The sequence below is a fragment of the Hibiscus syriacus genome, unplaced genomic scaffold, assembly GCF_006381635.1.
Source record: "Hibiscus syriacus cultivar Baekdansim isolate YM2019G1 unplaced genomic scaffold, ASM638163v2 tig00003103_pilon, whole genome shotgun sequence".
Classification (NCBI taxonomy): Eukaryota; Viridiplantae; Streptophyta; class Magnoliopsida; order Malvales; family Malvaceae; genus Hibiscus; species Hibiscus syriacus.
The window spans coordinates 92,848-108,857 of NW_024061962.1; the positions used below are offsets into that span (position 1 = coordinate 92,848).

At 34.4% G+C, this 16,010-nt stretch overlaps 1 protein-coding gene and 2 pseudogenes across 1 annotated transcript; 2 read left to right on the plus strand and 1 right to left on the minus strand.

Annotated features, from left to right (window-relative positions):
• Window positions 1–6,084: 6,084 nt before the first annotated feature.
• Window positions 6,085–7,215, minus strand: LOC120174573 (annotated as a pseudogene).
• Window positions 7,216–7,426: 211 nt separating this feature from the next.
• On the plus strand, window positions 7,427–10,613 carry LOC120174639 (annotated as a pseudogene).
• A 1,055-nt stretch (window positions 10,614–11,668) lies between these two features.
• LOC120174650 (probable serine/threonine-protein kinase PIX7) lies at window positions 11,669–15,978 on the plus strand. The gene is made up of 6 exons (XM_039181436.1): window positions 11,669–12,013; window positions 12,908–13,242; window positions 13,368–13,503; window positions 13,869–14,005; window positions 14,113–14,236; window positions 15,164–15,978. The coding sequence occupies exons 1-6, from the start codon at window positions 11,803–11,805 to the stop codon at window positions 15,676–15,678; spliced, it is 1,458 nt and encodes a 485-aa protein (XP_039037367.1). The 5' UTR covers window positions 11,669–11,802; the 3' UTR covers window positions 15,679–15,978.
• The last annotated feature ends 32 nt before the right edge of the window (window positions 15,979–16,010 follow it).

Sequence of the window (16,010 nt, forward strand, 5' to 3'; positions counted from 1 at the left end):
TACTATGGCAACGTATTGAAAATATATCCTAAATGATGGATTATATTTTCTTTGACTATTCAGAACATAGCAACGTATATCGGTTTCATGTGTACAAATCAAAGAACCATGAGATTCACAAGAATATGATACTGAAATCAAAGAATGTCTCATTCTTTAAAGATATATTCTCTTGTAAGTCTATATGTTCAACAAGAGATTGAAACAGTGATATTAACATGATGACAAATGAATGCGAAAAACATGTATTAGCATATGAAATCCTATGTTTTGACATACTCTTTAAGTAAATATGTTTCACGTTAGGAAAAGGAGTTGTGTCATGAAAATCCTCAAGAAAACGATTATAACTAGATCCATAATGGAATCTGAGTTTGTATCTCTAAACAAGTCTAAAGAATAAGCTAAACGACTTTAGAATTTTTAGAGGACATTTCTAAATGAGTAAAACATGTGCTCACATTATGCATATATTGTGACTACATAAAATTTTATGTATAATGGTAAATCGAGACAAATACGTCATCGATATAATACCATTAGACAATTGATCTCAAATGGAGTTATCTTTATTGATTTTGTAATATTAAAGGATAACATCACAGATCCACTAACCAAAGCGTTAAATCGAGATCAAATTAAGAAAACATCTAAAGGAATGAGACTAAAACCTATAAGAATTAAAAGGGTTATGTGAAAGAAAACTTCACCTAGTTGATTGAAGATATCACAATATAGGTTTAAATGAAAAATCTAATTGTATAAATCGTGTGTGGTCATTGTGGGAGTTTCTTATCCCAAGTCCAATTTTATGATGTAAACAATAATCAAAATGATATATATTAATCAAATCTTTTAATGACCATTGTGTACTTTGGTGAGCCTAAGAACATAAGTCATCTATGTGATAGTGAAGTGACACTAGTTCAAGAAGACTATTGGGCATAGTTCTTTCAAACTCTTGTAAAACCAAACGATGTTCACGGCTATATGAACATACCCATGAGAACTAAAGTTCTTGTCGTAGAGATAATTGTGTGAAGTACATCATCATTTATGCAAACAGCTGAACAATTAAAAGACATACTTGACCAATTATAAAAAAATGCATATGATTGAATTGAAAGGAATTACTGAAATGTCCTTGAGCTTCATAATAATTATAATAACCTCTATTGATCAAAGGAACAAAGTACTCTGAACTCTAAAGGAACTAGAATACTTTCAAGCCTAAGTTATCAGAAGTAATGTCACTGACAGAATTGAATAAAATGACGATAATACCCTTAAAGTGTAAAAAGAAATATAGATGATTATGATAATGGAATCGACATGAGAACTTATATCATGATCCATTGGAATCTTGGAATCACCGATTAAACTCTTGATTTATTTGAAATGCCCATGAAGTGTAATATGATTTGAAGCATATCCAAGCCCTGGAATAAATAATACCCTCAGCTCTAAAATGAACAAATCAACCTCGTATGCCAATATGACTATATTATTTGACCAAGTTAAACGAAATGGAAGTAAAATATGTATTCGAATTTCGAAAACGATAAAATTACTCTAGAAACTCTGAAGTGATCGGGTATATTTGACTACTAAATAGCCCTAAGTAACTTTAATGACGTAGGATTAAGAGAGTGACTTGGATAAGTCTAGAAACGTTGATGAACTTACATGATGTATCATCTCTTATGGTTATGAACCACGAATCAAGCACATCAACATTTCCTGATATTGTTGAAATATATAAATGAAATAAAGACCATTGGAATATATGTTCATCTCCATAAGACATTCAACAACACAAATCGTAAATGCCCTGAATCTTCGTTTGTCCATTATCAGCTCAAATCACTAAGAATTCTCCAAGAACCTAATTCCCAAAATGCCTCTGATTTCATGAATAATGGAATCACTCTTGTCATAACTGAAAACACAAGTAACTCAGATGCAAAGGATTCTAAATACCTCTCTGATTACATAGTGCCTCCGAAAAATATCCAAAGACTTTATAATCTTGATAAATCACATTCTGAATAACTGATGATTCTGTTAGCTAATGAATTCTTTCAATAGTGATTCTAATTTCCGGTATTCTATCGGTATACTGAAGATCGGTGTTTCCCCTACTGATAAGATTAACAAGTACCTTCGAATAATATATGGAACCTCTAGTGTGTTCGAGGTGTCACATTGACTTTTCAAAACATTTACTTGCACAAAATAGTGAATAATTTTAAATTTTCACTAAATAAAACTGAATAATTTACATAAATTATCTCAAAATGGTTTATAAAACTGATTAGCACATAAACGGTTTAAAGCTTTAGTTGCATGCCAACTACGATTAGTATTACAAAATACTTACTATTCAATTCTTTTTTGATATGATCTTTGGAAATGAGAAACTGACATGTCTTGCTTAACTTTTATCATTCTTCATCTTCTCGGAACCTACGTGTGAAACAATCACACGCTAAGTCGTTGACTTAGTGAGGTATATAAAACATGTAATAGAAACCATAGAACATTTCATATAACATCATACATGCACATATACCATTATTATGAACATCAACATCATTATCATTAACATATGATCTTGTACTTAACCTTGTAACATATCATATAATACATTTCACCAAGCAATACACACAATATCGCATATTAATCTTGTAATATACTTCATATAAAAAAGCATATACATCACATACAATGTATTTATGTTATCTCTTTTATTAGCCCATGTACACATGTAATTCAATGTAAACAATAATAACACGATATCATATAATAATGTAAACACTTTTGATATCTTTTATAGGCCCATGTACATTACTGAGAACTTAAGGTATGTGAGTACTTTGAGGTTGTGCACACATATGATGTCACCACAGCTCGTATTATAATCCACTGAGTGGCATGTGAAATCTATGTCCCGAAGGACGTCATCTGTGTCCTGAATGACCTATCATCCCGAAGAACGTCATTTGTTTCCTAAAAGACCTATCATATATCCCGAAGGACATATGTAACCCTCGACTCTTGGCATGCCAACTATACCCTTAGCTCTCCTATCACATAACATGTGAATTATCATTTATAACAGTTCATATCACTTGTATCATATAAACATGTAATCTCATAACTTATTATCATGTAGCTTGTATAGCATTGTTGTATGATATCATAGATCCCTTTTATATAACCCATATCACATAGGTTCATATCATATCACATATATCACATGTGCATGTAATCATATAGCTTGTATCATATAGCTTATATCATTTCTCATGTGTTCATATAAACATGTATGTCATATCTTGCTCACATATGAATGTATTCACATATATTAGATTCACGTATCTCATATTTTATTCTCATATGTTCACATCGATCATGTCGTATAAAATAACATGTCAGACATATCACACAACTGATATCATATTTTCATATATTCATGTAGTTCAATATCACATATCGCATATACATGTAATCATGTAAATCATGCCACATATAATAACATATGACACATATACCCATTTTCATGTACTCATGGACACATAAGCATCATATCAATTACATACTTGTACTTATAGAATCATGCATTCCAACATGGGAAATAGACTTATAGCAAATCCTACCCAATGATGTATAAAACATCCATATATAATGTTATGCATGCATCACAAATCAAATAACATTTTAGGAGTCACTTCTTACCATAGTAACTCCGTCACTGGCTCATCGCAAGCCAATGTTTGTTCTATAACATAAGTACAAATTAAATTTGCACTCACCTTGACACTTTATATATCCAAAATATGTTCCTCACTATAATCCACAACAACCCTTTTGTACTTGACTTGTCTTAGTCACAAATCAATCACGATCTATACAAATCACAATTTCATAACAATACATATGTTAGTATTATACTAACATAAACATATCCCCAAAACAAAATCCAAAATATACTTGAAACTCATTTTCTATCAAACATACTTAACACTTAATAATTCCTTTTAATATTGGCATCAACTTTTCCAATTTACACAAAATGGTCATTCACCATTTTATAACTTAAATTTTAAATACAAAAAATTCCAATACTGAAATTATTACCAATCACTTACTTTTACAAAGGTACAATTACATTTAAACACCTAAATTATGTAAATATTGCATTTAAATCACCAATCTTTTCAAACTTCCAAAATGGTCATATTTCACATCTAAACGCTTATTTCAATTCCAAAACAAAAAATTCCAGCATAATACTTCAACTATTAAACAATTATACAACTTTTTCAAAATTATTGAATTGGTCCCCCAACTTTTCAAAAATTACATAATGGTCCCAAATTTTTCTAAGGCTTGTAGAATACTTCCTACATCATTTCCAGACCTTATATAATTTTCCATAATTTTTCTCACTTAAATACATCATGATCGAATACTTTATCCTTTAAAACTACGTTTTCATGATTTTGCTCGATTTTAATTCGGTTCAAGCATGAAATCAACTTTAAATCAACCTTTTAACATCTCCACAATTAAATCCCTAATCAACTCTCATCAAAACAAAAAGTTCTACAATTTCCTCTTTTGCTCGAATTTAAAGAATAATTTCTAGAAAGATTGAACATGTTTTAACCATAAATCAAGCTTGAAAATGAATTTACAACCTAAAAAACATCAAGATTCATCATCAATTTCATGAACCTAGTCATGAACATAAACCCTTAGATTTGGGATCTTTGAAATCCAGCAAGATTAGAAAGAAATATTGGTACCAAATGATAGCGTTCTTCGCGTAGATCACTTTCTTATTTCACGATATAACTCGAATTCCAAAGAAAATTGCTCAAAAATGGAAAACAAATATTTTTTCCTTACCTTATGAAACTCACGTTCTTGCTGGTGAAGATGAAGAAATTCATCTGATAATTCTTCATCTTTCTTTATTAAATATTGAATAAAAAATTCATTTAATGTCAAATTACCACTTTACCCTTGAAATTAAAATATCCATACTAATTTACCCTTAATGAACTTGATATTTACATTAATATCAAGCCACATAAACCTTATCATCTTCCAAAGTCAAAGATGAACAAAATATTTTCCCACTTTACCATTTTGCCCTTATAATTTTCAAAACTTATAATTCTATCACTTTAATCCAACAATCAAAATTAAACATGAAATTAAACTCTTAAATATTATTTTCCAACATTTAAAAAATGTGAAAATAATATATTTATTTTCTTATTTTCGAAACCAACAATAACTTTTTAAAATTACTATTTTGGTCCCTAATATTTTCAAAATTTATACTTTGGTCACCAAACTTTCAAAAATCTTATAATTTGGTCACTAAACTAAATCCATTTATGGAATAAAATTATTTTTGGGAAAAATACCATTTAGGTCTTTAAACTTTTCCCAATTTTATACTTTGATCCTTAAACTTTCAAAATTTACCTTTTGGTCACTAGCCCACTTTTTGGGATGTTACATCTCTACTCTGATTTCTGATATCTCTGTTTATTGACTGGAATTATTTTTATACTTGGTACTCTGGGGGACTGGTATGACTGAAGACTCTGGCAGGTTCAGTCGTTGTTGGTAATTCCTTGTATAGGTTCAACACCGACAGGTAATTCCTTATAGACCTAAGGCGACCCTTGAGTAGGCTCTGCGGCCCTGAGATATTTCTTGGGTAGGCCCTACGGCCCCGAGATCTTTATTGGGTAGGCCCTGTGGCTCCGAAAATCTTTCTTGGGTAGGCTCCCAGGCCTCAAGATGCTCCCTTAGGTTATGCAGTTCTGGGGAAATGTATATGGTTTTCGGTTGGAGAGTTTTACTATGTTTTTTTGAAGAAAAAAAATTAAATTGCTACTGTTTTAAAAAGATTTGTACTTTTTTCACTGGTTTTGTGGGAACACAGTAGACAACCTATTCTGATCTCTTGAATCCTGTCATCTGAAAATTTTCCTTTGAACAGAAAGCTTACTGTCTTTTTCTATCTGAGATATCAGTGGGACCTCAGCTCAACATAAAAATCTATGGATGCCTGAATCAATAAAGAAACATATGCTTATATGTTATCTGCATGTTCTTCAGCATCATCTGGTAGTTATGTATTACTGAGCTTTCCAGAACCAATGCAACTATCGACATCAGTAAGGGAGTCACACCGACATTGCTTGCGAAATATGGTGCATATGTTTAGGGCATATAAGTTTTATTTTGTTTTATATATGAGTCTGGAATCTGTTTTATTTTCTTAATATTGTTAAATTCTACTTTTATATTTATAAATTGTTTTAAATTTTTTGATATTTTTACTATGATTAATGTGCGATCGGATCGGATCAACCGGGAGTTACCGGCAACGTTAAGGTTCTTCTCCTTGACAAAACGGCTCCACCCTTTTGTTAACACATAACTTTGGCTGTTGTTCCACTAGGAATACCTAAACCTCCAAACTTTTCCAGTCACATCTTCGAAGTGCAAGAGAATTTCTTTGGAAGCACTCCCAGTTTGTAAAGGGAAGTATTTCTCGGCATGCTGCTTAGGTATTACGAGTCGATTCAACTTTCCCACGTCGCTTGGTGTCACAGCTTTCTCGAAAAGCTGGTATGAACCTTCAGCTCAAGACCAAAGGAAAAGGAACCAAATCCCGCATCCTTTCGTTTCCCGTTCCCATAGGAGCTATGGCTTCTCTGACTCTGCTCTAGTTCATCATTGTAGGGGATGCTTTCGCAACATGTAAACGATTTCAGCCTTGGAATGTGAATTGAGTAAGGTCATTTCCATGTCATCTTCCTCAAATTTCAGGAGTTGTTTGAAGTTGAAGACGGCATCAAGACCCCGAAACCTTTGAGAAGCTATGTCATAGACTTTGGCAGCCTCATCTTCTTCATTGAAAGTTCCAAGCCAGACGATTTGGTGTTTCTCATATATCTGAGCACCCCATCGGCCGTTGGGTTGATGAACAACGCCTTTGTACTTAGAAGATGGGAGCTTTCTTGATTCAGCTTCAGAATCCAAAACCACGCTGCTGGCTCCACTTCCAAGGCGGCAGAGAGAGTCGGGAGATTTGGTAAGCGGATATGTTTTTAGCTGACGTGGTGGGGGAACCATTTCATAGTATCTTGATTTCATGTAGAACTCTTTGCCTTTTTCTTCCATAGATTAACCTCTTAAGGTAGGATAAAGAACTTTTATGACATAACTGAAGGAAGGTAAAGATTGACATTTGTTAGTTCAGTTTAGGACTATACTTTTCCACATTCAATATCTTGTTAGAAATTTGGGGCATTCAATGAGTAGATACCTATCGTTTCATTTCAATGCTTGCATATAAGGGTCCTGCTGGCCAAACTGAAAACCGCACTGCCACTCTTGTAGATTAAATGTGATGAGATTGTGTTTTCATTAGTCTATATATTGCAACCTGGGCATTGTCTTGTTCATGTTTCTAGGATTTTTCAAAAAGCCAATCCAGCTTTTAAACAGCTTTCAGCAAACTCATATTCTGCAATTGCTTGCAGAAGCTCTTAAATTGCCCCTCCCCTTGTAATTTTTAAATTCATTTGTTTTAATTTTCATATTAGCTTGCTACTTATTGATTCGGAGTACTGATTCTCATTCTATTTCTCTGTTTGGAAGGATGCAGGTACTTTTAAAAGTGAATGTTGGTGTTGATTTTCTTAGAGATCCTGTCATTGAAGTTCTTCAGTTTGAAAAATATCAGGAGAGAAACCCTTCTTCTGAGAATCGGCACAACTTAGTGTATACAAATGAAGACCAAAACAGAGAACTGTTGAAATGGTTGATTCCTCTGGATAACACTCTTCCCGCACCTACCACTTTATCCCCCACCTTTAGGATCTGCTTCTGGAATCAATAGCTCATCTCAGAGGTCCTCTCAGCTTTCTTCTTTCAGTAATTTGAGAAATTACTCCATGTCAGCACTTCCTCAAAGTGTTACACCTCCTCATGGACCTGTTAAAGCCCAAAGTTCTAAACCATCATTTGACCTTAATGAGGTGGATCATTCCTCTTCTCAGAATAATTTAAGAGGTAAAAACTCAGGGATTGAAGAGCTTTTATCTTTTCGGGGTGTGTCACTAGAACAAGAAAGATATTCTGTCCATTGTGGATTAGAAGGGATCCATATCCCAGAAAGAAGATGGAGGAGGAAACATCAAATAATTCAACCCATTGAGATCCATTCTTATGCTACTGACTGCAATACATATGACCTTCTTTGTGTTCAGATAAAGGTAAACTCTGATCTTCACTATTCTTGATATAAGTTGTAAACACTTTATTTCCACTCTTATGGATTTGGTCACAGGGTTCTTTTAGTCACTAATTAATTTTTATTGCAATATGTCTCTCCAGAAAATATACCAGATTTTGTAGTATACATAGATGCTATATCAGTTGTTTTGGAAGAGACGTCCAAAGGTGGACCACCTCCTTCCCTACCGATTTCATGTATTGAAGCTGGAGATGACCATAGTTTGCCAAATCTAGCTCTGAGGTTGTTTTCACTCTTGGTCCCTTAATGATATTCTTCTGATGGCTCTCTCATGTTTAGTATTTTAGTATGATGGTTAAGATATATACCACGTAAAAGAAAACTATATTCATCGTTTGCTGCTGTATCCAGAGTTCCAGACATGCTTACTTAGAATATGTGTCACAATGTCGCTAGTACTTTTTTGATGAGCTAGAAAGCGTAATTGTTGTGGAATATTGAACTGTAAATTAACAATAAACCCTTACTTAATGGGGATAGTCATTCGTGTATCCATATATTTATCTTATATCTTAAATTGTGTTTGGAAATAAGGTTTAGTGAGTTGTATCTGCCATCTCATGGTGCTGGGGAATGGGAAGGGTTGTCTATCCTCATGTCTTTATTGCTGGTATTGTTGCAGGAGGGGTGAAGAGCACTCTTTTATTTTAAAACCAGTGTCTTCCATCTGGAAGGATTTCAAAACTTACGGAGAAAAATCTAAATCATCTGGTTTGCAACCCCCTTCCCAGACTTCCGATAGAATGGGGAGTGTTTCGATTGTTAACCACTATACAGTTATGGTATTTTGTCATTGCAACTACACAGGTATGCACATTTCTCTTGGTTAACAGTATGATCTCGTAAATTCTGTGTTCACTGCATGTTCTATCTATTAAGATATAATTTTTTATTGTACACTTAGAATCAAGATTGTTTTTCAAGCAGCCAACAAGTTGGAGACCATGCACTCCTAGGGATCTTATGATCTCAGTTGCATCTGAGATGCCAAGACGACATTCTGGACCTGATGGAGTTACTCAAATTCCAGTTCAGGTTTTATACAATTTGATTCTCCCTCTCCCTTTCTTTCTTGCTTGCACACTATATGTTCATCTAACTATGACAGTTCTCATTCAACTGGTATGATTCTCAGGTTTTAACTCTCCAGGCTTCAAATTTGTCTCCTGAAGATCTAACTATAACAGTTCTTGCTCCAACGTCATTTACCTCACCTCCATCTGTGGTATCCTTGAATTCTCCAACAACTGAAGTACAAAAACCTGGCTCAATGCCCATTATATCTGATAATCAGAAAGAGAATGGTGATGCTGGGGTTAGGTCTACTTCTTCCTATGAGCAGTTGACTCCAATTGCTGATTTCATTCCAACTTCTGGTTTGGGCTGTACTCATCTCTGGCTGCAGAGTCGAGTACCACTAGGGTAATTCATCAACTTCTGTAATATTGTTTCAAATTCTGAATATATAAATGGTAACACTGACATCAATTGATTCAGACATGTTCCTGAGCAATCTACAACAACCATTAAACTTGAGCTACTTCCGTTAACTGATGGCATAATCACTCTTGACACTTTACATATTTATGTTAAGGGGAAAGGTATCCATTTGTTCAATTTCCTTGTTCTGTTATTTGCCTTGCCCATATAATTGTATTATTTTAGAAGTAGTGTGTGGTTAATGCTTCTTTTATGGGATCTATTTATGATCGGATTGCCAACCATGTATTACAGCATGCCATGTATCTATGTTTGACATCGAAAGGAAACCTCTACTGAGAGGGACAAAAACACATGCCTTTTATGTATCTAGTTCTTTATTCGGTAGAGCATGAGAGTTATCATCTGGATATGTAAAAGGCCTAAGGCCTATCCAAATACGGAGATTTTGTTGATGAATCCATTTTTGGTGCAACAGGTCTTACATACATCCCTGAGCAGTCATTGATGATAAACACGACTTCTAGTGTCTCCACAGGGATTATTTAGGATGTGTTGCAACTTGTATTTCTTTCTTCATCTTGTTATTTATAGCCATCAACAAGGACTATGAAGCGGTCATTCCAATTTTGCAGAATCTTTGGTACACAGGTATGTGAGCAGAGAAGGAATAGTGAAAATGTTTTCTCGTAAACTTAAATCTTGAGAATGGCATTTGTTATAATACCCTCATCGATGGTGGGGAAACAAATGTTGTTTGTATTGTGGATGAAGTTAAAAGTGTGAAAACAGTATGTGTTGCAAAGAGATCATTGAGACGTGAGTGATGTATTTGTAACAACCCCGTTGTTACACTTGTGAATTTGTAATCCACTTATATATTTGAGTGCTATAACTTCTTCTACACCTACTCTTTTGCCAAAGCTTTGGGGCTCGTATGGAAATTATAAATGCTATAATCATTCAACAACTCTGGAATTTGTATTCGCAGCTCTATATTTTCTATAAAAAAAATAGAATTCATATCTTTCAAGACTTGAAGCTGTAGTGAGTCAAATTAAAAAACTTGGATTGTTACCATTTATTTTAAATGATAATAATTGGAAGATGATTATTGATTTTTTTAATAGTGGCATTGGTCTTGGTTTAGTTGGTTTTTAATTAAATACTTGAAAATGGATTGAAAACAAAACAAAAAGAGAAGCAGTAATTTCAATGTACACCAACACGTCACATCGGCGTAGGACCCATCCCTTTCCTTTCTATGACCGCACTGCCCACGTGTTTAGCCCTTCCCGCTGCCCGGGCAATCCCGCCCCTCGCTTATAACTTATATCCCTCCAAAAATATGTTACTTTATGTATAAACTAAAATGTTATGATTATAATTAATTAAAAATAAGAATTTATATATTAAAACAAAATTTACATTTTATACTTATTTTTTCATAAAATAAATGACATAGAAATTTAATTAATTATAGATGAATTTACATCCAAATCACTATTTTCAATCATTAATAAATGACATAATATCTTAATTAGAAAGTGAAAATAATCCAATTAAAATAAAAGTTGAGGTGGATAATCTTTTTTTTCTCGGGGCAGCCCCCATTTTGCTTTTTCTAGTCTTCGATTCGATTTAGAATAGTAAAGGGAAAATAATAAATTAAATTAAATTAAAAACAGTGGAGGAAAGAATCAATAATAGCTAGGAAGGGAACTAACTACAACTACAAGGAGATTGAAGTAGGGTTTATTAATTCCATCTCCTAAAATAAAGAAGCAAAAATGGAAAAACAAAGTAACAAACTTCAGCATTTCCAGATTCCATAAATATTCTACTTTTTCCTGCTTAAGATTTTAGTCTGGGTTCCCTTGTTTTACCTTTTTAAAGTTGGGGATTTTGGTTATTAAGCTTTTAACATTTTTAAATTGGGTTCCTTCAGCTTTGCTGGTTTATTTTTTATTATGATATGACAAATTGTTAGGGTTAGAAGAAGAGGGAAGATGGGATTGGGTTTTGAGGAAGGAAAGGTGAAGTCTTGGGATACGTGCAAATCAAAGGGAAGGAAGAAGAAGAAAAACAGTGAAAAAGATCTTAATGATGAAGCTGCTGTAGAAGAAACAGGGTGTTGGGTTAAGTTCAGATTTATTAGAAGCTGCATTTCTTCAAGATCCAAAGTTGATACTTCTGTTAGTGGGACCAGTACCAACTATGGTGATTTTTCATTCCTTTTCTTGCTGAATGTCTTCCCTGAGTATTAAATTGATACTTCTGCTATTAAATTGTACAGCTCGTTCTTATCTTTTCTGGGTTACCTTTTGTCACTCTGAGTAATGTTCTTTTGGGCATGTTCTGTTGGATGAAATGATATGTTCACTGTTATGATCATTTATTGATTTGAATGCTGTGATGCCAGTTTGTAAGTAGCTTGGAGATGATAAAAGGGAAGCTAATTTAGCTTGTGCAATATGTAAAATGGTGCATCCAGCTTAAGGTCTAACAACTCAAGCAGTGGGTTTTTTTTCTAGTTATGATTGGGGTCAATTAGTAGAGTTGAACTAGTTAACTATCCTTAGAAAATAATAAATTGGTATTTTTTAATTTAATCGAATGATAGTTTAACCCCAACCTTGAGCTTCTTAAATATTATAAAATGTGGAAATTACTGTCCTGGATCGTTTTGAACCCTTGTACACATGAGCGATCTTGAAATCTGGACATAGAGATTTAATGTGAAGACTGAAGAATTCCACTGTAATTTAGGTGGTTCGCTGAACTTCATGCATGATGCAGCGCCAAATTAGTGCTTGTATGAAGAAAAATCTATTGCGGTAGCTGTTTCATTTTAAGTGTTATTTTTGAGAAGGTTATAAATGATGTATGGCATTGATGAGAAAGTGCTAGTGTCAGATACATGGTGAAGTTCAAAGATGCTTTACAATCATATATACTCAAAACGGGATTATATTATCAGCATACTAACTGCGCTGTGGCAACTTGAGTTCCCACAATGTGAACCCGAATTTCTCCCCTACATCATGTTTTTCCTGTTGGAGCCTTATATAATTTTTATCTTGTAACATGTTATATCTGTGCATTGATGAACAGATAGCAAATCTGCCTATGATACCAGTAAAGATCAACCAACAGCTCCAGTTGTCTCATCTACAACCACTAGCAATACAGAAAGTAGTTCTTCTGCTTCCAAACTTGAAGATGAGATTAAAGTTGCATCTAGGTTACGGAAGTTCACATTTAATGATCTAAAGTTGGCAACAAGAAACTTCAGACCTGAGAGTCTTCTCGGTGAAGGTGGTTTTGGTTGTGTTTTCAAGGGGTGGATCGAAGAAAATGGAACTGCTCCAGTAAAACCAGGCACTGGGCTTACTGTTGCTGTTAAAACACTCAACCATGATGGCCTCCAGGGTCATAAAGAATGGATGGTTTGCACATTTCCTCAGCTGTTTCTCCTTTACTCATTCATATCAGTGCCTAACGCTTTCTTTTTGTTTCTTCTAAGTACTTATTACTTAATCTTTTGTTGTTTCTTGGATCATCATTTTGGCAGGCCGAAGTGAATTATCTTGGTGAGCTCATCCATCCTAACCTGGTTAAACTTATTGGTTATTGTATTGAAGACGATCAGAGATTGTTGGCTTACGAGTTTATGCCTCGTGGAAGCTTGGAGAATCACCTCTTCAGAAGTATGTAGCAGCTGTTTTGTCTATGAATGAGTTTTCACTTCAGAATATTCATTTTTGAAGCATCATATTTGTTCATTCAAAACATATGTCAAGTTGGGTTTCAGTCATTTGCTACATATATCTTATAGGGATATTGAGTTACAAGTTACAACAAATATCATCTCTGATCTCTGGTGTATGGATGCTTTTTTATATTGGACTCCAAAAATAATGGATCTACCGTCTACTCTAGAAATGGCTGACTGTTTAGATTGGAATTGAATTACTTCTCTCTTGATATTCTACATGTTTCTTATAGCTATGTGCTGTAATGGGGGGTTTTATGTTTCCAATTAACATTGTAACTCAGTTAGTTGCTTATATAGGATCCTTGCCTCTTCCGTGGTCCATAAGGATGAAAATTGCACTAGGTGCCGCAAAAGGTCTTGCATTTCTCCATGAAGAGGCAGAAAGACCTGTGATTTATCGGGATTTCAAAACCTCTAATATCCTACTAGATGCAGTATGTTTCCCAAAAACTTTACCTCGGTACAATTCCCTGTTTAATGATAAAAATAAAACAAGAATTTGTTTTACGCAATGATTTACACCTAATAATATGCATTGCAGGACTATAATGCAAAGCTCTCTGATTTTGGACTTGCTAAAGATGGTCCTGAAGGAGACAAAACCCATGTATCAACCCGTGTGATGGGAACATATGGCTATGCAGCCCCTGAATATGTAATGACTGGTAAGCTTTAAAAGAAAGGAGATGCTTGTTTAAGTTTGCCACTTTACCCTTCCCTTCCCTGTTATATGCTCTTCGAACTTTATACTTGACAGTTAAATGATTTGTAAGGTAGCTTTAACTTTATTTATCTGCTTTATGAGCAGGATTTTACAGGCAAAATATGTCTAAAAATGGAAGTTAGAAGTATGTTCGATGATAAAATAGTTCTTTAGGGCAGATATATTTTAATTTTACCCTTTCTTTTGGTTATGAAAAATGAATGTTCCAATCTTTGAAGCATGTTTTAATGCTTTTCTATGTGGACATGACACACTTCGACAATTGTCAGAGCCTGTAGTTTAGCTCTGCTTCCTCCTTTGGCATGATTCTTTAATCTCTAATTATTATTAAGTTCTTTAAATCTCACATAGTACTTTAGGGGGCATCCTCGAATGCAGTAGTAAAAGAGTTTAGAGGTTCCACGTCTAATTGTTATTCAAAGCCTTTCCTCCTTGTCCTCAAGATAGGCAGTTAAAGAAAATTGGAAACTGTGTGACACAAACTTCTTACAATGTTGCACTTTGGCTGATGAACACCAAACTATTTTTCTGTTGAACACTATTTTGCATGCTCTTTAGATGGAATGGCCTGCTGACATTTCCATCCCATTGAACCACTATTCATTTAACAGGAGTGAAAGCAGGTTGAGTTATGATGTCAGTTTATGATTTAAGATGTTTTTCAGGTGGGAAACCGCAGGATTACCTGTCATGCCGGAAACTTTTTCACTGTTTATTGTGGGTTTTGCAATCATTTTTGTGAATGAACTCCAAAATTTCTCCTTTATAGATTTATCCTTACCTGCTATACTAATCGGAGATGAAAGGAACACTTTATTTTGGTTCTTCTCTTTGGGTCTGATTAAAGTGAACATTAATTCTCTCTCAGGACATCTTACCTCAAGAAGTGACGTCTACAGTTTTGGTGTGGTTTTACTTGAAATGTTAACTGGCAGAAGATCCATGGACAAAAACCGACCTAACGGAGAGCATAATCTTGTGGAATGGGCTCGACCTCATCTAGGTGAGAGAAGAAGATTCTATAGATTGATCGATCCTAGGCTTGAAGGTCACTTTTCGATTAAAGCTTCTCAGAAAGTTGCACAGCTGGCTGCACACTGCCTAAGCCGTGATCCAAAAGCTAGACCTCTAATGAGTGAAGTGGTTGAAGCATTGAAGCCTCTACCAAATCTCAAGGACATGGCAAGCTCATCATATTATTTCCAGACAATGCAAGCGGAAAGAGTCGGATCCAGTCCAATTACTAGAAATGGTGTCCGAAATCCAGCCGGATCACTTTCAAGGAATGGGCACAGGAGCCTTTCCATTCCAAATGGTTCCCATGCTTCTCCCTATCATCACCAGTATCCCTATCAATCACCAAAACCCAATGGTAAACCATAGTGTTGACTAGTTAAATTATCTTTCCCCAACCTCTTTTCATCAATTTCTTTTTTCTTTTTTCTTTTTTACCTCAGTATAGATGTATTATGTCAAAGCATTTCTTCGTAGACAATGGAGAAAACAACAGATTAGCATGTTTGCTTTAATATAATGTTTGGGATTTTAGCTCCCAGCAGGACATTCAGGTCAAGTAAAGCTACATGTGGAGCAAAATTCCATGTTAAATCATATGTTGCTTTAATCTACCTAGTTGAAAGAGTTGAGTTGCCTGTTGCTATAATAGTCTTCCATACAGGAATATTTTGGGTACTGCCTAGGCGCTTGGTAACTGC

Coding starts and splice junctions, on each gene's coding strand:
- LOC120174650 (XM_039181436.1), top strand. CDS start 11,803: ATGGGATTGGGTTTTGAGGAAGGAAAGGTGAAGTCTTGGGATACGTGC. Junction 13,504..13,868: donor GGAGAATCACCTCTTCAGAA/GTATGTAGCAGC, acceptor TTGCTTATATAG/GATCCTTGCCTCTTCCGTGG. Junction 14,237..15,163: donor CCCTGAATATGTAATGACTG/GTAAGCTTTAAA, acceptor ATTCTCTCTCAG/GACATCTTACCTCAAGAAGT.